The 25,214-nt window shown below is 41.2% G+C and overlaps 1 protein-coding gene across 1 annotated transcript in view; it reads left to right on the forward strand.

The window, feature by feature from the left end:
- The first annotated feature begins 1,752 nt into the window (after positions 1-1,752).
- clpb (ClpB family mitochondrial disaggregase) overlaps positions 1,753-25,214 on the forward strand; it is a 28,007-nt gene continuing 4,545 nt past the window's right edge. Inside the window, exons 1-9 of the mRNA XM_029517610.1 lie at positions 1,753-2,373; positions 2,574-2,625; positions 4,669-4,755; positions 10,156-10,259; positions 11,784-11,912; positions 15,819-15,916; positions 17,929-18,043; positions 23,090-23,167; positions 25,061-25,116. Coding sequence (XP_029373470.1) covers positions 1,758-2,373; positions 2,574-2,625; positions 4,669-4,755; positions 10,156-10,259; positions 11,784-11,912; positions 15,819-15,916; positions 17,929-18,043; positions 23,090-23,167; positions 25,061-25,116 — 1,335 coding nt within the window. The 5' untranslated portion in view covers positions 1,753-1,757. The remainder of the gene's footprint in view (positions 2,374-2,573; positions 2,626-4,668; positions 4,756-10,155; positions 10,260-11,783; positions 11,913-15,818; positions 15,917-17,928; positions 18,044-23,089; positions 23,168-25,060; positions 25,117-25,214) is intronic.

Consider the following 25,214-nt stretch of genomic DNA (forward strand, 5'->3'; position numbering starts at 1 on the left):
TATTTAGTTGAAACGGCTTATAAAGGTGCCAATGGATTTATGATAGCTGAGCATGTTGTCCTCTATGATTGATGTCTAGTGGGGCCCAGTAACCCTGCTGCCAAAGCACAATATACTCACTGAATAAATTAAAGCGCCATTCCACTGTAGAAGGCCCATTCTCTAGTATATTCAGCTTAGATTGTACTTCAGTAATAACACAAAAACATTTTCAATTTCATTGTGTTTCCTAGATAACATTTTGTCTTAGTAACCTAATATTCAAGTGGTACATATAAATGCAAGTTTCAACCAGAATAACTCTTTAGGGGTTTTTAAACAATCATTTCCACCTATCCATCTTATTAAATGGACAAGCTGTCAGCAACTGCTTTAGCTTTGTTTTAAAATTCTTTATACCTATCTACAGACATTCTTGAAATATATTCTAACTATAAATTATTATCAGTCATTCATCTGCCGGAAACAACAAATTCATGCAGCATTTCCCCTCTATTTTAAGTTCCAGGCACAAACCCTGTTTTTCTAGCAATGCGTTATTTTGGTGTGTCTGCATCTTGTCTTATTTGTGGTGGGTGAATTTGTTCTTTCTCAAACTAAAATTGTGTAAATAATTTCCATTTGAATGGGCTTTGTACTATGGATAAGCTTTTTATCTCTTCCTTGTGTAGTCACAATAGAGGAAAATAGAGGAGAAAAACAAAATTAATAGATAAGTTCTTGCATTGGAGAGAAAGTCTGTAAAACATTATATTGACTACAAAACATGACAGACAGGAATGCACTGAAGCAATGAAATGAGAGGAAGGAAAAAGAGTCATACAATACTTTGACCTGGGAAAATGAGGCAGATGAGTTATGAGGAAAATGGTGCACAGTTGAAAAAAGGGACGTGCATGTATGACAATATTGTTTTGCGTTATTTATTCTCAAACCCCTATCAACCTGTGTTTTTCCCAGTTTACGCCCCAGTGAGAAAATGAATCCCTTCATTCGCAGCAGAGAAGTATGTTTGAATAAAATAATTAATAAACCATAATTAGATTCAGGTTTTCAGACATCATTTCCCCAAATGATGCCATATCTGCCTCAGCTGTCTGATGTCGCCGTTTTGACGCCACCTGGCGGATCATTCAAAGGCCGAAAGCTGAAACAAAACAACCTCTTGTCTCATCACATTTTTGTCACAGTGATTGCCCTTTCGAGAATAACATCACTTGTACAATAGGTGTGACAACGTAAGCCCCAGAAAACCAAAACAACTGTGTGCTGTTGTCCAGACACATTAAAGTACCTTTCAAACCAAAGGGGCCACAGTTAGCTTTAAAGAGACGTCGACTCCCATTTTAAAGAAAATAGCTCATTGTTTGAATTAAATTCTGTAATACCATACGGCCGTTTTATATGTAACTTATTAATTAATTAGTATATCAGATAATAATGCTGCCCTTTTGAAGAAACCTAATAGTAACTAAGATGCGCATGGGCAAACAATGCTAAATTAAAAATTCGGCCATAACGCAATTTGAGCATGATCGTACCTCGTTATATTAACTATGACACACTAATAAATATATAAAGAAATAAACCATTGCCTCCTGAGTCAATTTAAAATGAAGTTGAACCAAGTTCGAGCGAACACGGAAGTATGTGTAGGCTGGACATCTTGCCCCAAAGGGGGGTGAGCGCAGAAACTTCCAGTAAAACAACATTTCCCAAGATGCACCGCGACTTCTGGTGACATCCACTCTACGGTGATGCGAAGCGCTTGTTTTCGTCCCGGAGGTTGTGAACTGAAACGTATCTGCTGCCACAGCGGGATTAGCGCCACCCTCCCGACCTGTAGGGCGTCTGTCCCCCCCGGGGAGTCACTGTCAGACGGAGGGCAGTACCCCCCCGCTTCGTTTTTCGGTGAGTTTTTCGCCATGTTATCATCTGTTCCCACTCGGCTAATCGCGCGAAGGTCGCGCAGCCTGTCCCCGTGCAGCCGCGTGCTCCAGACTAGCGCGAGCGGAGCCGCGTGCCAGGGCGCCCGCGAGACACCGGCGGGGGAGGCCAACCGCAACCCCATCGTGTCCACCTCCCGGGTCTCCAGGAGGGGGATTTTGGTGGAGGAGACCGCCGGGACCGGTGTCCATTTGGCGGTGCAGTACCACCACCTCGCCCCCAGATGGCTGTCCAACCTGGAGAACCGCCGCAGCTCCTGGGCAGCTCTGGCCAGCAGAGGGCGAAACAACAACAAATACTGGGAGGAGAGCGGCGGAGACCGTCGGGGGACAGGTGGAGGGGGCAGCCGGGCAGGAGTGGCCTCTGCCGGTGTGCTGTCTGCTGCAGCCGTGGCCTTCTGCCTGAAGAAAGACTCCGACAACAAAGGTAGACTGGATCAGCTGACGGGTCCTTTCTGTTAACGACCTATACTTTATCACTGATAAGTTGGCGGCAGTCGCTTTGGCTTGAAAAAACAGTGTTGGCACATCACACTGTAATAAGCTAATGTGTACTAATGTTTCCCATATTCTTTTTGAGTAATGATTTCTTAATCTCTGTCTTTTTTCTTTTTTTGCAACATCAAGGCGATACTCTTCTGGAGGCAGCAAGGACCAACAATTCTCAGGATGTGGCCAGGTTGGCAATGATTGGATGATTATTTTTGTAGTTTATGCCAGAAAGCAACGCATTTTCCCTTCTGCCATGTTAGCAGTGCACCATATGGAGAACAAACCACATTCCCAATGCAACAAGGGTCTGACACTCTTTGATCCTATGATATCGAGATATTTGATACTTTGCTAAGCTTCACCTGGACTACAGTTTTCACTACATTTCACTCAATAAAAAAATCCTTAAGTAGTTCCACCCAGTACGATCGTTGCAGTATGTATTGTAATAATAATGTCACATTGTCAACTGGTAATTGATTCTGCATAGTAGAAAGTAAAAGTCAGACCATTTGGTGACAGGACTGGAGAGACCAGTTATATCGTTTGTTGCTGTATTAACACCAATAGCCACCAGGTGGGAGAAGAGAACCATCTTGGTGCCATTTCAACACTCTGCCTTAAGTTTTTTTTTTTTTAAAGAGATTTCTTTTCACATTACCATTATTTAGTTTTTATAACTATCGAGTTTGAGCTCCACAAATTATTGCTACAAATCCCCTGATCATTCAGATGTACAAAAAAAAAAAACATATGCTACATGCGCAGAGGTACGTATGTCCGTGAGAACACGACCAAGCTTGTAGTGGTAATATCAGTTATATCGCATTACAGAATTTGAGTTTATGATGACAAATACAACTAGGTACATCCACCAACTCAAGAAGCTGAACTTTGTTGTAGCGTTTCTTTGAGGTAGCAAAGCACAGAATGTATGCTATGTCCCAAGCAAGTATACACACATGACTTGTCATATTGGCATGTGTTGGGATTTCCTATCACTCCTGCTGCTCACCACAAGCAGGAAATCAGATGCATACATACGTTTTTTTGTCATTTCTTTTGTATTTGCTCTGTGCTGCTGGACATTGGTATCCCAATCCATGCATTTGAGTGTGTGCATATATATGCTTATCCATCCATGTCTCCATTTGTAGGCTTGGGTTACCTGTGCCAGTGTGGCAGATGGTGCAGGTGAGAGTGCAGTGAGACGACCAGACAGAAGGTCACAGATGTGTTAAGTGTTTTTGTTTTTGTAGAAGTGGTTGAGTATCAGGGTGTGTCTGCTGAGAGGCCGTCGATAGAGCAGGGGCGTTGTTTTTACACTGGTTTTATAAAAGTTTATTCTGCAGGTTTATCAGTTATATCTGCTGTTTTGTCTTTATGCAATTCAACTTCAGAGGTTGCAGTTCGATTTGAAAATGTCAGTTAGTAACTGTGAGGTTGTCTTCGAATCTGCCCTCAGTTTTGTGTCTGTATTGGCAATATACAGCATTTCCTAGATTGTGATCGAGTTTCATTTTGTTCACAGTGAGATTATTTGACTTTTACCTTGGTTGATTAAAAAATGTGGATTCTTTTATCCATGTCATTCTTACAAGCATCACATGTGAGAGGTTTCTCACTTCGTTGTTTAACTTAATTAAATTCAGATCTTCCCATCCACATGGGGCATAGTTCATCTGCAGCTCTTCTAAAATAAAAGTAGTAAGACCTGTGTAATTTTTACTGCACTGAAAAGTTTGGATGTAGTTGATACCATGTGCAAACCAGGCAGTGAAAACAGAGCCAGAGAGCACCAGGGCTGAGTGCAGACCAGACAGAGGCCACTATGTTGACTGTAAACACACATACTGTCTGCCTGCTCAGCACAAAAGACGACAGACGGCTCACTCCCTCCTTCTTTCCCTCTGTCCCTCCTTCTCTCTCTTACACACACACACTTATGAGGACTGCGTTGCTCCATCACCTGATGTCATACCCTCAGGGAGAAAACACACACCTGGCTCACACCACAGACACTAACTGTTCCATGAGCAAGTGTGTGATTTCAAGACAAGGAGATGCTGATGTGTCTAACAAGGCACGACTTTGATATAAAAACACAAGCAACAAAGTGCTAACAAAGTACTGCAGTGTTTTCTGCCACTACTATATAGACTGTTTCAGACCAACTCCACATCAGTAAAGGTACATAAATAAATCCCTATCTGTTTAATTTTCCCCTCAGGCTTTTAAAGGAAGGGGTGGACCCAAATCACCGGCACCGTCTCGGCTGGACTGCTCTCATGGTGGCTGCCATGAACCGACAGCACAGGTCTGTGTGTTTCATCCAGCTAAATCCACTGAACAAATCATTTGTTTTAAAGTTGGGAGACAGTCTCCACGGTGAGCATATGTTACCAGTAATGTAGCTTTTCTGTATAATGCAGCTGTCTGCTTGAGTTATTTTGTGAGCATATGTCATTCATGTCCTGGTTCTAGTTGTTACAGTAGTTCTTAAGAAGTGCAAAGTGCGACTTTCAGACTGACAGACGGTCTTTACCCGTTCCCCCTTCTCTCTGTCCCACCAAATTAAATTAGCCTCCTGGCCCCAAGAACACACACAACACAGAGAGGAGCCGAGGTTAAGGCTGGGCCAAATCCAATTTACAAGGCTTTTTAAAAAAAATTCTATCAGGACTGTCTGGTCACTTTTGTGTTTAAGGGCCTTGTGAGCAAATGAGAAGCATAATGTGTAATTTAAATATGAAAATAGCTTAAATTTAGCTAATTTTAAATGTCAAGAATACCTTAAAATTCTGCTTCTTAATTTTGTAAGCTACTTTGAAATAATGGCAATAAAAAGTACATTTTATTTTTTCCAAATTCTTTCCTATTTCCAATGCTCAGAAATGTATATAAAGTTTTTAGGTGTTGAATTATTCAATGGTTAAATTATCAGAAAGTTAGTAGTCAATCATTTTATTTTGTGAGACTTTCCCTCTTTCACATCTTTATAAAATTGGGCCTCTTTGGATTTTGAATAAAATTGCTGATTTGTAGGTTACCTTGGTGCTCCATATATTTTTGCAATTTTTATTCATTTCAGAAATGAGTCATTTCAATCATTGTAGGTTAATTGTCAATTAAAATAATTATTAGCTGTATTCCTGTCTGTTTTGAACATTTCACACAATATGTCTTTTTTTACATGATGTGCACTGAGTGGTTCCAGGCATGTGACATTGATGTCTGTTATGTTGGGTATAATAATGTGATGCGTCTCTTCCAGTGTTTTTGGATACAAATTTGGTTGACTGTGTGCTTGAATCTGTAGACACTGTCCTTGCACTGCATGTGTGTGTGTGTGTGTGTGTGTGTGTGTGTGTACGTGTGTGTTATGAGTGCTATAACTCAGCAAGGCAGTGACACTCCTCTATGTTTAATCCCGTCTTCCAACTCCCTAGTGAGCCGTCATTGCTGCGGGGAAGACAGAACATCAGTTCACACACATCACTCACAAATTGCTCTCTCTTCCTCTCTTTCTCTCTCTCTCTCTCTTTTTTTCCCTTTCTCTCACACACTCATACACACACACACGCATACAAATCCGCTCATAAAATATTTCCACAGTGAGGATGCACGTGGAAATACACACACACAGAAACAAGGGGAGTTTATACCTAATATCTTACAGGCCAACTGTCTATTACTCAGCCACACACAACTTTATTTGCAGCCGTTAAGTGAAAACACAGGGAACATCACTCATGAACAAGGTCTAGCCCATAGTCACGATGTCGGTGTGAATCGTGTTGTTGAATTATTTCACCCCTCTCGCCCCATACATTTATATTTTCTAGGACCAGATGTGATAGCTGTGTTTCAAGTCTACCCCACATTGGCATTTCAGTGGATACTACAGTGGTATCTTGGTGCACTGCCCAACTGGGAGCCCCTCTTTTGTTCAGGGGTCGAGGTGTGGCTGTAAGACAGAATCAAGGGTGGAGTAGAGGGGTAAGAGTTAAGGGTGAGACAGGGGGCGTGTGTTTGCTTAACTTTGATGTGACGCTAAATCAGGGAGGCGCAGGGCCAGGCCCACTGGTTGCACTCTTTAACACATAATACCCATCTCCAGCTCTCTTTCTGTCCTCCATCCCTCCATCACTGCATTCACGTGCACAATGAGCGCTCAGCCGAGTGAAACGCCTGTTGACTGTTCCAACCTGTCGGCCAAATGACTTGCTGGGAAGGAGGGGGACAGAAATGAGGGAAAGCAGAAGGATGGTGGAATGAGAGGATGAGTGGCTCATTGGGAAAGAAAGAGTGAGAAAAGTTTACTAATGGAAAGAGAGTGATGTGGAGTGGGATTATGGGTTTGGGACCAGGATTAGCCTGGCTACATTCAACATTTGGAATTGTAAAACGAAAGAAAAGCATTTGGGGACAATACACCCACAGCGGGCAACTTTTAAATGTTACGTATTAAAACTTTGAACAAAAACCATTTCAAGCAGGCAGACAGTGTGGAAATGGAAAAAAGGGGCAGTTTTCCTGAAAAACAAACTGCTGCTATAAATATGATATAATATGGATTGAATTTGGGGCAAGCAACACACTAACATGTGGACAAGACAAACTGTCCCATTTCTCTTTCCATATATATATATATGTGTGTGTGTAAAGTTATTACCAATATTACATAAGTTTTACCTTTTATACATACATTTTCTGTATAAAAATAGTGCTTTTAAAATATTACTATCTCATGTAAGAACTTATAACTTTGTCATAATTTGCAAAAAGACAATATTTGATCAAAGTCGAATTTTGACCAGTTTGGCTAAAATAAACAAGTAACTGTAGTGAATATCTCTTCCTGGCATCTGACCCCAGGTGTGCAGCAGGTGAGAGCGGGTCTAGTGAGGTCCAGCACCTAGGCCAGGTGGTCAGAGACATGGATGGTCAGTTCAGCTCAAGTGTCTATTATAAAACGAGAGAGGCGGAAGTGTCTACTTCCTGTCCTCCCTCCAGGGCAGGATATGAAACTAACACCAGTGTCCAGCACCAGCAGTTACCTGGGGAACGGTCGCTGGCAAACCACTGACCGAGTTGGACGATTAAATCTGCCAATCTGTTCAATACACAGTGATCATTACTATTAAATTTTTGGTCAAAAGGTGAATGGGGCAGCGATGAGAACTCCTTCAACTGTAGGTACATTTTACAGCATCTCCTCATCTGAAGGGTCCATGAGTAAGACACTGATGCCACTAGCTCAGAGAGTGTTGTTGTAATCGTAATAAAAAGTTTCAGTTTCATAGAGTCCCACATAGATTTTGTTTTTTTGTAATGACAACTGCTGAGCGTTTAGACAATGGACCAAAGACTGACAAAGACATTGGAGATGAGGGTTTGAGGTCAGATAATTCCCCCCGTTGTTTTACTCATATCCACTTTGCCTTAGTTAAGATGAAAAGTAATTTACAGATTATATTGTTTTGGGAATTGTAAGATTGTATAAATGAAGTCAGTAATTTTAACTTGTCGCTCAGTCCTTTAAAATGGGAGTTTAACCTAATTAACCTCTGCATGCCTTCACTTTAGCCTCAAGTTAGTGCTGCAACTCACCTCCTAAATGTTCCAAATAAAGTTAACCACTTGATCATCAGTTGATTAGTAAAACTATAAAGTCTTTTCAAAAGCTCATTAGTTTTACCACTATCATGTGTAATTAAATCTCCCTCTCTTTCATCTTTTTAGTTGCAAGTCCCCACTTTCATCCACTCCTCCTCCTCTCTGCCTTTTTCCTCTCTTTATCGCTTCGTGTTTACCTTTCTGATGCCATTAACCCTTTTCAGACAATCTCGTTCCTTCACACAGTCCTGCCCAGCCTCGTGTGACCAACCTTAGTTTGAGTTCATGTGGGTCTGTATGCATCAGAGGATGCATCAACTTGTTTGTAGAAGTGCTTGCAAGGATGAGAGGAGAGCCACCCTAACCCCCCCCCCCCCCAAGCCTCAGTGATACAGTAACAAAAGGAGACCTCCCGATAGTCCTTTTATTCCCCGTCAGCAAGGTCAGGCACAAAGACCTGGTCAGGCTATTCTCAGCCTTGGTCTCCCAGAGGAACGTGCATATGCTGTCGTGATGATACACATTTAAGTTTGGTCGGTATCTAATGATGTTAAAGGCGCTGAAGGGAGTTTTATTATTATTATTATTATTATTATTATTATTATTATTGGTGGTGGGGGTGGTGGTGTTATTTTGTATTAATTATATATTCCAGTACTTTGTTTGAATGCTATAATGTGATATTTGATCCTCTGTATTAATCCCAGACACAGATAACAGATTGTATTTGATGTAAAATCAAATTCAGCTTCTGATAAAGAGGTTTTTATGCTTTTTATAATATAAAAGAAGCATTTCGAATATGTCACCTCAGCGTCTGGGATATTAGAATTGGTACATTCATGGCATATGAATATCTGCTGAAAAAGAGGTCAATGGTTTAGATACTCTTACTGTTGCTGTAACTTGTATTAAATTCACCCACTTACGTTTAAATTCACTTAGTGTTATAGTATCACAGTTGACTTTTGAAGCTGCTCCATCATTGGGGTCATATTTCCTGTCATGTCTCATTTCTACGAGCACGGCTTCTGTGAGGAGGGAAGCTTGTTTACATGGCCAAGTATGGTAAGTCTAAAAAGGGTTAGAGTCCTCATTCTCTTGTGAGCAATCATTTTTGCTCCATACCGTAACCATTTAGCTAAAAAAGATCCATCACTCCCATCCAGGCTGCATTACGTAGTCACTGGTTTAATGACAGCCAGCAGCGACCTGGAAGGGTTCATGTTTCGGCCATCACTGTTCTCTCTCATATGTGTGTATGTCTGTGTCTCAATGCCAAAGCCATTGCTCATGTTGCGGTGTGGTAAATGTAAAGTGTGTGAGTGTGTGCATGCGTGTGTGTGTGAATGTATTCAGTAGACAGAGAGACCTGGAATGTCCGGTGGGTCACAGTGAGTGGTGTTACCGAGGTACTCGTGTTTGTTCTATAAGGCGGTACGCTCCAATGAAGGACTGCACACAAACACCCACTGCAACACACAGACCAACCAACAGTGCCGGAAGTAGGCCTGATCCTTGGTGCTTCAGTGTACATATATTTACATGTTTCCAAGTTGTTAAGTGTGTAGTGAATGAGCGAACAAGACGGACTAGAATGAACATGAATCAGGTGAAAAAGTTGTGGTCATATATTCACCTTCATCTGTTTGCATCATGTTTGCTTTGTAATTACAAGCCTTGGTTGAAGGGTCTAAATATTTTTGGGGTTATAATAAAGCAAGTCTCATCTCTGTTCCAATAAAAAAACAGGTTTGCTGTCACTCTGTTTCACTGATAAGCACGTATAGGCTATAAAATATTTTATAGCCTATACGTGACCTTATGTTTAAGGCCTATGTGACCTTAAAAGTACTCTTTTCTCATTCCCATTCAGAAACATGTTTTGGGGCGATGGGTACTTTATTAAAGCTCCACATCACTGGCTCCATTTACTCTCCAAAACTCCTTGATTTTAACTATAACAGTTATTTAAATGTTATTTATCCCTATAATATATAGAGATGTACAGATGTAAGGTCCATCCCTTGTAATGTAAGTAAATTCTAATTATTATATATATAATAATGTGTGTGTGTCTTTGTGTTCTGTGGTGAAGTGTGGTAAAGGTTCTGCTGGAAGCTGGTGCTGACCCAAACATCGGAGATAACTTCAACAATGTTTATGACACCTCAAGGGAAAAAGGCATCCACTCCCTAGAAGGTAAAAAAAAAACAAAAACCAAAAACCAACAACCCCACTGCAACTGTGTTCATTGTGTGTGTGTGTGTGTGTGTGTGTGTGTGTGGTGGCTATATTACACGTATGAATCCTAAGTGTTCAACCAGCTATTATGAGACATTATAATTTGCATAAAGATTTGCATATATGTACACGATTCATTTCTTCTGGATTATTTGTTTTATATGTTCTGTGACAAGTAGTGTGTGTTTTATTTTTATTTATTTATTTATTTATTTTCTCTCTCCTGAGCTGCACACACGGTCGCACACAAACACTGACAGGAGAGCAAAGACACACACATACATTACCCCCCCAGTCTGTGTTGGGTTTCTGCAGACATATTTATATGGGATATGTATATTGCAGACATTTATATGGCTGTCAGGTTTGGGTCCACGTGGGGCTGGTGCAGCGTTGGGAAGCGTTTCCCAGACGCACACTGATGGATGGGCTAGGGGGGCCTGTGCGACGCTTTATTGGGTTAGCTATGATTATCCCGCCCTGTCTCACACACAGAGACACACACACACAGACACTGCAGAGAGAGACACTGTCAGAGTGATAGAGAAAAGGAGTGGGATGGATTTAGGAAGGAAAAGACTGATGAAGCAAGGAAGATGGAGAGAGAGAAGTAAAGGAAGGGGAAGAAGAACTGGACTGTCATTGCGCAGTGAGAGGCTAAAGATGGAGGAGAAGGACTAAGATGTGGAAGGGTGTTAGAGGGATGCAAAGAAGGAAATGGTTTGGATGATGAGGGAGGGAGCAGAGAGGGATTCAGGAAATAGATGAGACAAAGTTATTGGGATAGAGGGAGGAGGGAGGAAGAGCATTCAAGTGATGAAAGGAATTGATGGATGCAGAGGAGGAAAGGAAGTAGGCGGAAAAAATAAAAAAGGATGATGGAGGAGTGGCACGAGATGAGTGCTCTTATGAAAAAGAGAAGTAAAGAGAGAATGATAGACTGCCTCTATTATTAGTAAAGAGCGTAGCAAAAGACGCCTTAAAACACAACTTGCACTATTCTGATCATGTTGGACAGTTGAACTTAAATCTGTGAAAATGAACAAAGCTGGAAACAAAAAAGACAATTTTGTATTCTGTGTTATCATAGCCACACATTCTGGAGTCTCACTTTTGAGTGAGAATAGATTAAATAAAGTTCCTTGGGAATAAAAGCCTCAAACATTTCCTGTTACATTTATTTGTTACTTCATAATAATTATTTCATTTAAATGCAGGAAATGTACTGCATCACAAGTGCTTTTCTTGTTTCCATCTTTGTAAAATGCTTTTATTTTTTCCACATCATGAACTCATTTAAAAAAGGCAAGTTTTAGTTTTTGTTCATTTTGGGTGTCGTACATTAAAAAAAAAAAAAAGGAAGCATGTAGCCTCTGTGTAGGTCAGTGTTTTGTTTTGTTTTGGGTTTTTTTTTTTGTCAGTTTTTCTTAAATCTCTCATCTTTTTGTTGCTTCTCGTATATTTTTCGGTCCCTCCCTACAGTCCTGGTGTCCAGAGAGGATGAATTCAGCAGCAGGCTCAGCAGCAGAGCAGGTTTCCGTGGCTGCACGGCGCTTCACTATGCCACACTGGCTGATGACCCACGCACTGTCCGCATGCTGCTGGAGGCTGGTATGGCAGAGTCCATGTTTTTTATCTGTGCTTTTTGTTACAGGAAATACATTTGGGATAATTTGAAGTGGCCTTGCAAGCACCAAAAAATACCTTCTATTTTTCTATGGGTATGATCAGTTTCAGAACCAATTGCTATTATTACGGCTCACTTTCAAAGTCCTCATTTGACTTTGATTTTTTACTCTTGAACCTCTCCATTTTGAACATCCTATAATAAAAGAAAGCCAGAAAGAGGATATTTACACTAAAGAATGATCTTAACTGTTCCGAGGATGAAGTTCAGGCAGTTTGGGTTCTTTTCATTTGGAAGATATGCTGTGAATCAAACAGTATATTTGTTAGTTAGTTACTTGACACGGGTTGATGATCTTGGTAGAAAGGTTGTTTAAATTTGGTGGTGCCATGTAGGAAGCATTTTACTTTTCCCTCAACAGTTTTAACTCTCAGGTTTGGGGGCTCAGGCTTCACATAAACTGATTTCTTGGTGTTTAGAATTTCTGGCAAAAGATTTTTTGCCCTTCCTGCAGCATATTTAATCTGGTCCTCCTCAGCTGGATGAGCATATTTTATAGCCAGTTTTGCCCCAAGAAACCTATATCATGTTTTTCTGGCTAATTGCTGATAAATTTACACATACCATTCCTTTATTTTAGGAAATCAGTTACTGTCATGCAGAGCTGAAGAAAGTGTCATCCCTTTTAGCTTTAACAAGCTCCCCATGTATCATCATTTTAATTGTTAAACATGAATAATATTACTAAGCTCATTTGAAATTGATCACTCGTTCATACCCCCATTACATTCGCACCTGTCGTTGACTCAGCTCCCACACACATATATACACACACAGAGTCATAGACCCAGAGGGCAAACTGTCCCCCACAGTTTCCTGGCGAGCAGCTCTTAAACAAACTAGGCCTAGTTGAACTGTGACCTCTGCACAGAACATGCCCTTGGGGTAACTCGACAATCTCAGGGTGTGTGCCCCTTTGTGAGTGGGTTTGTGTGTGAAAGCATGTGTGTCTCTGTGCATTCAAGCCTCAATTTCATTAAAATATTAATATATTCATGTATGCTATTATCCTTTTGATATGCTCCTGTTTGTGAACTCCTCCTTGAACCTTAACTTGGGCAACATTTGGAGTTGTTGCCTTTTTTCCTGATGGGTTTTTTAATCTAAGAACACAATTTTTTGGCTCAAACACCCCAACCACCTCTACCGCCACTATACACACACAAACACACAAGAGCTAGTATTAATGTCTTGTTTATGTTTATGATGGATGGTGCATCCAAAGCTGTGTCTGCTTGTCTCTCCCGTGTCACCCCTGCGCCTGTAAGCACTCTGTACGCTTAAACAAATCACCTCGTCTAACTTGATCAAATGATCTGCAGACGCATTTTTGAATTAAAAAGGTAAGAAATTTCACAAAGCAGAGACATTTGTTTTCGGACAATCAGATTAAAGACGGGTTTGGTTGTTACTTGCCCGACTGCGCTGTTGCTGGGTTGGCGCCACCATCACGGCCAATAACAATCATGACATCACACACTCTAAATCAAAAACACATTGCCATGTGTGCGCGCATGCCAGTGTTGGTGTATGTGATTATCTGTGATGTGCACATACCGTAGTCTTTAATTACAGTTTAAAGAATACATGTTTGTTTGATTACTCTTGACAAAAGTTGTCATTTTCACTGTTTCTCAATAATCCCTTTTGTAGCTTCTTATCCACATCTTTTTTTTTTTTCTTTTTAACATCACCACCAAAAATATGATAAACCACCACTGCTTCAGGACATCTATGTGGATTTAGGTGTGTGTGCGTCATCTTTCTTTCATGTATGTACACAATGTGTGTATCCTAGACATTGTTATTTCCCCTGTGTTTGAGTGCGTCCATGTTATTTTGCTGGCCGTGGGTTTGCTCTTTTGGCCTTAGCCGGCCCACAACTCACATCTCCATCCATCACAGTCTCCAGGCCCGCCCTCAGGCTTATCTTTGCCCCTCGGTCCCTCATCCTACCTGCAGAGGCTCCCTAGCTTCTCCCTGAGCTCCACATCAGGCCTGTGGCCAGGGGCACTCAGTAATGGACCACTCCGTAGGTGGTAGGAGCCTAGTGGAGACGCATGCTCACAGACACACACAATACATGTACGCGCGCGCACACACACACACACACACACACACACACACATACACAAAGACCAGCAGGGTCTCTTTCCCACCAGCTGCAGTGAAAGAGAGGGAGGAGGAAATAGGAAAGGGGAGGTGACTCCTAATAGGCATAACTAAAGTGCTCCTAATAAAGGGATCTTGTGTATGCGAGAGTGTGTGTGTCTTGTGTGTGTGTGTGTTTGTGTGAGTGTCGTTAGTGTTGATCCTGTTATAAAGTGCTATGGCCCAGAGGGTTGGCCTGATATTAAAGCCCTAAATGATGCTATTTATTATGTCCAGTGTCTGTGTGTGAGTGTGTGGGTACTTTATTGCTTTCCTCCTTCATGTTTTGGGCTGGGGGTGTGTGTGGGGGGGTGTTAGTGGTGTATTGTCGTTGGGATCAATATCATTGTGAGCGGATGACAAAATTTAGGGATTTATCAATAATCACCACAGTGATTATTAGTCTCTGTGGTCAGGGCACATAGCAGAAGGAACAACCAGTACCTTCATTGATTACACAGTGTTATCGCCATGTAGCTTTGTCCAAAAAACTTCAGTATTCAGCTTCCTGTTCCTGTACATTTACTATAAATGCAGTAACTTTACTTAAATGCATATTTGGCAAAATACAAGGTGAAAAGGTTCAGTGGAGGTCACACTATACACATGATGGATGTATTTATGGATAGTGTTGTAGCATCCAGTTTGTTCGTGGTTCATTGTAACCATTTAGAGATACTTGTAACAAAGAGGTTTCAGTAAACCAATAATTAAAGTTGGGCTTTAAATTGTATCGAGGCTTTGGACAAAAAATTTCCAATAGGTTTCTTCATAGTAACTTGACGGATTCTTCTTATTTTAAATACAAGTACTGGTTATCATTTCAAATTTTCTTTAGTAGTACTGATCATTTTTCACCATACCAAAGAATATTAACATGTTTGTTTTGGGTTTTCTTTATTTAGTTAAAGCAAACAAACCTTCTGAAACAGGCAAAATCAAAGAATAAATATTGAGTACATACACATCATCCTATTCCTTCATGTTTGGATTTGTTGTGGTCACTCTGTGATTTTTCTTTTTAAAACAACCTTGTTATTTACCAATATTCCTCTTATTGATAGAAAAATTCACTTGTTCATGTGGAGGCATGAGTGTTGTGGGACTCTGGGTCAGGGCAGAAGGCACTGCTAACCACCTTCAATGACAAGCCCACCACTGTCCGGCCCTGGCACACGTTACACGTGCTGTGACATTATGTTTTTACTCCATTTATGCTCCTCCCCTAAATTTTTCCTCCATTTGTCCCCTCCTGTTGTGTGAAGGTCTGTGTGCTTTTGTCCCTCAGTGGCCCCCAACCTGCAACATCCTGCAGTGTGTATAAATTGTATAATAGTCCAAGATGTTAATGTGCAGGTGTACAGGTCAGGGTGGGATATTGGCACGCGTTGCAGATATGATACCCCCTACCGGGTCATTGCTTGGGCCTCCTGTTTTACTGCTATTGGCCCCAGTGACCTCTGAACCCCTGTGACCTCTCACCCTTAACCTCATCAACTTTATCGATGTTCTGACTTTCCTGCTGTGGCAGGAAGAGCATATTCCTGCAAATCTTACAACAAAAACTAGGAATAAAAAAAACTTCTGTTATAAGCTTCAGCCATTGTATGCATTGCCTTATTTGGTCAGATTTCAATCTCTTTTATTTCCCCATTGTCTGTTTGTTCGCTTGCATACAGGTGCCAACCCCCTGCAGACCAATGCTTTGGAACACACAGCACGGGCCTATGCTAAGGAGGGAGAAGTGAACTCTGTACTGCAGGAGTGGGAGGGCAAGGTATGACACTAAGTCATCACATTCACACAAGCACTAACTTTGTTTTGGTTCTAGCCAAACTGTAGGTTATCTGAGCAAATAACATTTGTTTCCATGCACACGGATATGTTGATCCCCTGTTTGCTTCCTGTAGTTGGCTCTAAGTGACTCAGCACAATTCACTCAGCAGACATGAGTGTCATTTGCTGGCCCTCCTGCACACAGACACACACCCATCAGGAGGTCTGTCAGTCTGCTGACTGAGTGACAGGTGCTATTGAGTATTACAGATGTGAAAGCTGATAGAGGTTAACTGGGGTTAAAAACCTGCTGAAGAACAAAAATGGGGCTGGGTTTTGGCTTCAATATAAAATCTCAGATTTTTTCACACCAAACTGAATTTACAATTTTAACCAATTTCTTTCTTCTTTTTTTTCTTACAAACAAGTTCCAAAAAAAGTTTTGCTTTTATATTTTATTAATATTATTGTGACTTCCAGTATTTAGTTTTTATCTCTGTTGTAAACTCTGCTAATGTGAAAGTTCATGATTCACAGTCATGACAATAAATCTATGGACTATTATCAATAATATATGAATAACAGGTACCCAAAACAGAATCAAGAAAAAAGTAAAAATAAAAACATATCAAGCATATTTATCACATTAATAATATTGAAGCAAGTTTTATGAATTTTTGTTGCCTTACCTTGATTCATGTAATGTTTGTATATTGTCAGCCTTTAAAATCCACACATTGTTCAAATGTTCAGGAATATGTAATTCAGCACATAAATGTATTGAAACCTTTGCTAAAAGATGTGGCAGAAAAAAAATTGCCCTAAGTTGCTGATTAAAATGTGTGGAAATAAGCAAAGTGAGGGTAGCCCTGAGATTTTATGGGTTGTTTCTTAACGAACCTGCAGAAATGGCAGACTGAGAGGGCTCATTCCTTGCTGCTCAGCCTTCGGTATTTCACAGGTGTGAAGTAGTAGAAGTGGGGCCCGCTGTTTTGTGAAATAAAACTTGAGTTACCCATAGTTATCTACCAGCTTGACAGCAAGCGGGAGCTAAACAAGATGGAGAGAGAGAATAAACAGCCTGCCTCCACTGCAGGGTGAAAACCTGGGGTCCGAGGAGACAAAGAGGAGAGGATCAATGAGTCATAGGGTGGCAGGAAGAAATAAAGAGGGAGAAGAGTTGAGAGAGAGAGAGAGAGAGGGGAAGAGGAAGAACATGGAGGGGTGGAAAGAGATCAAATCAGCAGAAGAGAGGAAATGGATGTGAGCGAGAGGAAGGCAAAGGCAGATCAGAGAGGTAGAATGGGTTAAAGAGGATGAAGACAGAAAGCAGATAGCTGCTAGGAAATGGAAAAGAAACTCGGGAGTGGAGGAAGAAGCTCAGGTTTGATTCAACTATTTAAAAAGTGTGATGTCTAACAATTTTTTGGAATAGCTTTTGACAAAGTAATTGTAATTATCACCTGGCTTTGCTCACAATAAATGCCATTGTTGTCGCCTGTTATTTAGCAGTGAGTCCATGAAAATCTGCCTCTGCACACTGTAACTAAGTCACCATAAACATTTACTTCATTCCCATGAAAGTCATGCTTCCTGACTACATTTAGCATAAACGGCATGCATTTATTACAGGGCCAACGAGTCCAGCCCTAAGTACCGCAGCCTGTACTGCATGCACACATCCTTAATTTAAAAAGGAAAAATTCCATAGAAATTATAACAGGAAAAAAGGAGGGTCAAAATTCCTCCAATGATAATTTCGAATAATTGGCACCTCAGCATCACCAACCAGGTGAAAGTGAAATGACTCGGGATTTATCAGAGAGCGTCGTCTCATCCTCTGCCTCAGTGGAAGAGGGGGCAGGAGTTGTTGCAAAAAGGTACTAAAGAGGAAAAGGTAAAGATAAAGAGATGGAGAAATAAGTAGAGGCACACCTGCAGACTCTTTGTTCATGCTGTTCTTGATTCATTGACTGTCTCATCTGTTTTCTGTATATTGGTCTTTTTTTCCAGTTCCAGGAGGCACAGGCTCGGCGTGAGGCAGAGGAAAGGAGGAGATTTCCCCTGGAGAGGAGGCTGAAGGAACACATCATCGGACAGGAGGGGGCCATCAACACTGTGGCCTCAGGTAAACACATACAGACACACACACAGGTAGGCACACTTCAAAACAAAACCTAAAAACCACACAATGACTATGTGCTGGTAGCCTTGTCCTCCTTTTTGTTTCCACACTTTGTCTTTTCTTTTTTTTAATTCCCTCCCTGTTTCCAGAATGTTTCTCTTCATGCTGCTCCTCTTCATCTCCTCTGTTCTCCTTCCTTCCCTCCAGCAGTAGGCGGGTTCACCCAGACTAGCGGAGGCTGTAATTGGTTAATTGTGATGAATGAGCTGTCTGTCAGACATATACAGGTGCTGTGTGCATGTGTGTGTGCTTGTATGTGACAGCTGAAGAGGCCAGGCTTGGAGCCGCCAGTTAACACGATTACATAGAGAGGAGACATACTACAGACCTCCCCCCACTCCCTACACACACACACACACACACACACACACACTCCCCTCCCCTTCTCTTTCTGCTTTGCCCCCTCTGTCTCTTCTCCCTTCTCTCCTCTTTCTCCTTCCATCTCTATCGCTTAACCTTCTCCATCTCCATTACATGCACTCTCTCTCCCTCACCCATCTGTCCTTTCCTACTTGGACTTCATGGACTTTGTGGCCTTCACACATGTCCTGACTCATTCATCTCTCGTTCATCCATGCTGTGTTGTCCCTCTCCTTTGCTGAGTCAAGGATGGACAGCATAAATGGCAAAGTGATGGAGACAGGAAGAGACTAAGAGATAAGACATTAGAAAGAACAAACAAAAGCAATGGGAGACAATAAAAGAGAGAAAGAACGCTGATGGGAGAAGATAGCAGAGAAGTAGCTGAAGACCAGAAAGCCCGGAGCATTGACAGAAGGACAAAGAGAGTGAGTGTAATGCATGAAGAAGAGGAGGGAGGATGAGTTAGAGCACAATAACACAGCAGACAGTAAAGAGCTGATATTACACCAGGCATCCATGGAGGCCATGTATTGATCCGCTGATGAGTTTGTGTGTGTGTGTGTTTTATGTGTCAGCAGCGAGGAAAGATGACGAGTATTACTTTATGATCTTGGACATTTTCTATTTAGATTTGTGAAGATAACCAACTCGCTCCCAAAGCTAGAAGCAGATATTATAATCTGTAATGTGTATTTGTAATTTTCACATGCTGCAGTTTATAACCAACTGGAGAACAACTTTGGTTTTTATTTATTTCTTTATTTTTGTGTAAGACCTCAGTAAAATACCTTGTCAGAGAACTACGCAAAACAGCAAATGTATCCAGAAAACCAGAAAACAATAAAACAAAAGACATTAATTGAGCAGTTACTGTAGTGTCACTGTAGGAAAGGTAAGAAGTGGAGTTCAATGGTGACGAGAGGATCATGGGACCTGTAGTCTTTGGCAGGGTGATGAATGATTGTTGTTATCATGGTTAAACTGTCATGAAAGCCATAGAGGACATCACTCCAGTGATAAAGGAACAGCTTATTGATCCCTCAGAAGTATTACAGAGAATATATCACACACTCTTACTCTCTCAGACGCACAGACACAGACAAACACACACACACTGCCTGAGAAGGCGTGAGAGAATGTGTGGGATTCCTAAAGAGGTAAACAGAGGATCCAACAACAAAATATGCTCACAAAGACACAAAGATTATCAACCCTCATCTCATTTTGTGTGCTCTTTTGTGTCAATGTTTTTCTCAGGTGAGGGAGTGTAGCAGGAATCAGCCACAGTCTGAGGAAGGAAGCAGAGATTCAGAGATGAGGAGATGGACTGGGAAAGAGAGGATGGGATATAGTGTAGATAAGCAGACTGCAAATGAAAAAAGGATATAGAGATAAAAAGATGAGCCAGTTCATGGAAGATAAGATCTTTACCCCATACTTTGAGTTCATCCAGTGTCTTTATAGTTACCAAAGATTATTTCCATTGTTGATTAATATATCACTTGCTCTTGTCATTAATCACTTAATATCTGTAACAGGGGCATCCTGGTAGGTGAGGGGTTAACGGTGCAATTGAGGCGGTTGTGGTTCAATTCAAGCCAAAAATATTACAACTGCTGGTTGTCTATACATTTAACAATTTAAAATTATCAGATGGATGGATTAATTGTTGTAGCAAAATTCTGCAGACTAAAACATGAGAAAACTTTTGATGGTTTTTGTGTTTGGAATTGGTGTAGTATTATGTCTCTTGTTTCTCCTCACAACAAACAGCTGGCTTACTGCTAGACACACACACAGACACAGACACACAGGAAGGAGGTTAGATTGATCCAGGTTTAGCTCTCAGGGCTAAGAGTTATTGAAGAGAATCATCTCTCTGTAATCATGTTAGAGCCAACCAGACCTGCCCAATGCGCACTGCTCTGAGTGTGTGTGTGTGTCAGTGTTTGTGCATCCATGCCTGCATGTGTAAGAGAGAGAGAGACCAAGCTTTCATTTGTTTTGTGTCTCCTTCCTTTCCTTGTTGTTGCAGGGTCCTCAGAGAAATGTCAATGTGCCCTTCTGTCAAAGTCGCTCTCAATCAGCTAAAACACACAGAAGGTTAGGCTGTCATTCACACAGCCATTGATAAAGCAGACGGAGCTTTGGAGCCCCCTCTTGTCACTATTCATCTCTCTGGCCATCTCTGATACCCTCGTTTGTATCTCTCTCTCCTTATCTCCATCACTCCTCCCTATTTTCTCTCTCTGTATCTCCTCATACATCCTTGCTCCTCTTTTCTCTCCTTATCTCCTTATCTGTGTTCCTCTCTCTCTTCCATGTCGTCTCTCCATCTCTCTCTGCTTCCCCCATTGTGGCTCCTCTCCTGCTGAGCGCCTGCTCCTTATGTTTATCAGCTATTAGTGGCTTATTTAAGACTCAGATCTCATGTGTTGGTTTGTGATGTAGCTCCACTGCTTGTTAGCCTTTAGCCACAGAAACTTAAGGCGAGTGGGCTGGATGAGCTTCACGGTGTTGGCAGAAGGTACTTTTAAAGGACTCGTAGCAGTTGTCTGATGGAGAGAATTAAATCTGTAAGTTCTGGTTTGTCGCTGTTCTCCTTAGCTGCATGATTCACCTGCCACTTATCTGGCTGCAAATGATAATCTACCAAGAAATTGACACCTCCGAGACAGAATGTTGACACCTTGACACCTTAAAATTTTGTGCTTACCTGGAGGGTTTTATCCCACAACCTTTTGGGCCTTTAGGAACTTTGGCTTAGTGTGTGAAGGCTCAGATTTTTGTCTGCTAAATGTCCTCCACCAAAAAACAGAAAAGATTTCAAGATACAAATTGCGGTGAGGAACATGCATTTTTTAACAGTTTGAATTTACAGTCAATGTGTAAAATTGACAGGTGTTTGAATGTGTAAAAGCTCACATAAATAAGGAGATGCTGTGCCATTCAAAACCTTCAAAACATTTTAAAATCTTGAAATCAGTCCTAAAGCGGACAGGAAGCCAGTGAAGTGAGAACACTATCGGAGTGATCTGCTCATGTTTGCTTGTTAGTTAAAACCCGAGCAGCTGACTGCTGACTGGTCCGGTCCAACCTAAAGAGAGTTACAGTAGTTAAGCCGGGTTGTTTTAAGAGCATGCATGACTCTCAAAATCCTTACAAGACAGATACGGCTTGATTTGGTCAGAAGCCTCACCTGGAAAAAAACTGTTTTTGACAACAGAGCTAATTTGCTTGTTGAATTTAAATGTCCTATTGAAAACAGTTGAAGGTATGATCCTAAAGGGCCAAGAGTGGCAGCACTTCCATCCAGCTGATCAGAACAACCAAACCCAATAACTTAGGTCTTATTTTCATTCAAGCACAGAAGGTTCAAATCCAGCCAAGTTTTTAGTTTAAGTAAAATCTTACTGATCACTTGTAGTCAGAGTGAAATACACAAAGTATTTAACTGCATGTTGTGTTTGTAATAGAGATCATTTCTACATGAAGGCATGAAGAGTCTTTGAATCTGAGTCACCAAGAAGTAGGGAAGCAGCAAGTTTGGAGGGAACATCTGTCTTTGATTAAAAACGATTACTTGCAATAAAACTGGAGGGATGAGCCTATAGTGCAAAAGTTGTGAAGAAATTGTATTAACCCCAGCATTGCAGCAGCATTTAGACATTTCAAGGTTAACATAAATCTTTTAAAAGTGAAATGTGCGGATTTTAGTATTAGCTTCCTTGAGAAGTAACGCTACGATCGGTATCTGCTCCTCAATGTGCGAGGCACAGCTTTGAAAGGCAGAATATAAGAAGCAGTGCAGGAGTTAACACATCCAGGTAACATATTCTTAGAAATGAGCAATTCTGAGCACCCATTTAACGTGAAATACATCTGTGAGCCGTGGGAGGACTGAATTTAGATTTAAAACCTGGCCTGAGTGCTAATCACCAAACCTCTGTTGCACTGACTCGCTCCTGTTGGCACAACTCTTCATCATCTTCATCTCCATCTCTGGTTTTGGCCACAGCCTCTCAACAGGTTCACATTTGGATGAGTTTTGTGCTGGTGTGTGCTTCTTCGTTGAGTGGCCGAAAGCATAGCCAAATACACTCTTTACTCCCCTGCGATCCACCTCATCATCTTGTCTTTGTGTGTATGTGTAAGTGTGGTTGCTGGGGTGATGGCAGGGTTGGGTAGGCACTCCTCTTTAAGCAAGCATGTGTTTGTGTGTGTGCGTGTGCGTGTGTGTGTGTGAGGCTGCGATCCATGCTAAACTGATTTCGCTATGGCCGCGCCAGGAAGGCTAACACAATTACTGCTGGCTAATGGCCCCACTGACTGAGGGAGGGGGGGCATCGTGGGTAGCTTTCTGGCGGTCTCTCATCTCGCTCTCTTGCTCTGTTTTCTCTCTTCTTTTTACTTTTTTTTTTCTCTACAAAATGTCTCTGACCTTCTCATCCCTGCTCTCTCTCTCTTTCTCTTTTATCACTGTTTCTGGGATACCCGCCGCCCTCAGGTCAACTTGGTTCAGTTGCGTGAAACTTAGATTACTTAGTGGAAAGGCAAAATCAACAAATGCAAATAACTGAAATAATACCCTGCCTTTCTTGTCTGTCTCTTTCTCCCCACCTTCAGCCATCAGGAGGAAGGAGAATGGCTGGTACGATGAAGAGCATCCTCTCGTGTTTCTCTTCCTCGGTTCATCAGGAATCGGTAAATTAGTCTCTCATCGTTCACATCCTACACTTTCCCATCAAGTAATGAAAAAAAAAAAAAAGAAACTCCAGTTTCTTAAAAGTAGCTGCCAAAATAAACACAACACTTGAGTAAGGGAAGTTTCTGAAGGACACTGAACACATGGTAAGAACTGCTGTCTCCTCTGCCCAAACAAAGGAAATGACCAGGGGTCGACAAGGCTACAAAAGTCTTGCCTTCTATATCTGAAAGGTCCACAGAGTATCCAGTAAGGAGGCTTGTTCTCAGATTGTCGTCATTTATGATGTGAAAGTAAAAGATAGAGTAAACCATAATTTTCTGTTTCTTTTCCAATTAGAATTAACTATTCAAAGATAGAAAGAAAGGCTTTATTTGATCAAAAGAGCAACTTGAAGCTTTATCTGAAACTGTGTCTGTTTGACAGACTGACTTTTCCCACTAACAATTAAACAGTCATGTAACATCAGTGCACACAGGCTGTCTGGTTAAGATTAACTTAGTTAGCTAATGTTAAGTCCGTTCACGCTTCACGTTTTAAGCCATGTAAAGATTTCCGAATGTGGTCTCTTGGTCAGCGGTGGGTCTAGCACTCTGGAATTTAATACAACAAATGGATCAATTGCCATAAAAATCTTAGCACACATTCATGATCCCCAAATACTTTGACTATTAATCTAGTGTCACTATTCCACAAAGTATTTCCTTTTTTTTCTCCAGGAAATGCTAAATGTTATTAATGGGTAGTGGGTGAACAGATTCACCAAAGAAGGTCCAGTGCCCTTTCACTCACTAACATTGAGATGCTTAGTCAGAAGGAAGAAATCTTACTAATGTGTCTATTATCATGTAATACACAATGCACACAACATCCTTAGGTGTTCACAGTCTCACAACATGTCAAGTCAAAACAAACAAACTACTTTCTACAAGCAAATTCTTGTGGATAATTGTGTGCACTGTGTTTGTGTGATCTAGAAGATGAACTTCAGGGCAAGCTAAGACAACTGATTAGTGTTGTCTTATAAAAACCATCCTTTTCAATCCTTGTTGATTGCAACCAAACAAACCAGCTGTCAGGAAGAGCTCCCATTATTTTAAGGTGCAATCCATTTTTTCTAACATACGGTGGAGTAGAGCTTTATCTTCTGGAGGTGGTGGGATGAATTAACAGTCTAAATGTAGGCATCTGCCTTTCTGCTACTATTGATCTACACTCTATTTAATGATACAACACAAAACCCCAAAGAACTCGGTGCAAAACATTTTAAGAAAGGACAAAGGTTTACTAAGATCCATGACATGCAGTTTACAGCAAAACTTGGATGTTCGCCAGCAGCAGCGAAACGTGTGTTAGAATGAAGCCAGCAGAGAGACAGAGGAATATTATGTGGCAGATAAATGGCTAAAAAAGAGGGAGATGGTAAAATGACAGGCCAGAGAGATAGATGAAGGAGAGGCGGTGTTCATATTCTCTGTTGCCTTCAGCGACAAACAGTGGCCATGAGACATCAATATTAAATACAGCAACAAGTCACGCACGCATGCGCACACACACACACACAATCATGGTACCCATATGCATAGCAAATATAGGACATCAATATCATATATGAGCATTTGTATGCAGAATATTTTACCGACAAACATAATGTGCTGTTCTGGAGAGATGATTGAAAGCTTTGTAGGGGAAGCTCTGGGATTTAGGCCAGCACTTAGAGAAAGAGAGAGATTGTCTTTCTGTCTGAAATGAGTAAGACTTCCTGAAATCTCTGCATACTGATGGACAAAAAGGCACAGACTGGTTTTTTTTTAATGAAAAACAAAGTAAACGGTCATGAGGGTTACTGAATAATTCAATCACGTCTCTACTTTGTCTGTGTGGTGTCACAGGAAAGACGGAGTTGGCCAAACAGGTGGCCCGATATATGCACAAAGATATTAAAAAGGTATGTAGCATCTTACACACAATCACACCACACACACACACACACACACACACACACACACACTCGCAGGTATTTTAGCGTTCAATCAATTAGTGGGA

The sequence above is a fragment of the Echeneis naucrates genome, chromosome 13, assembly GCF_900963305.1.
Source record: "Echeneis naucrates chromosome 13, fEcheNa1.1, whole genome shotgun sequence".
Taxonomy (NCBI): domain Eukaryota; kingdom Metazoa; phylum Chordata; class Actinopteri; order Carangiformes; family Echeneidae; genus Echeneis; species Echeneis naucrates.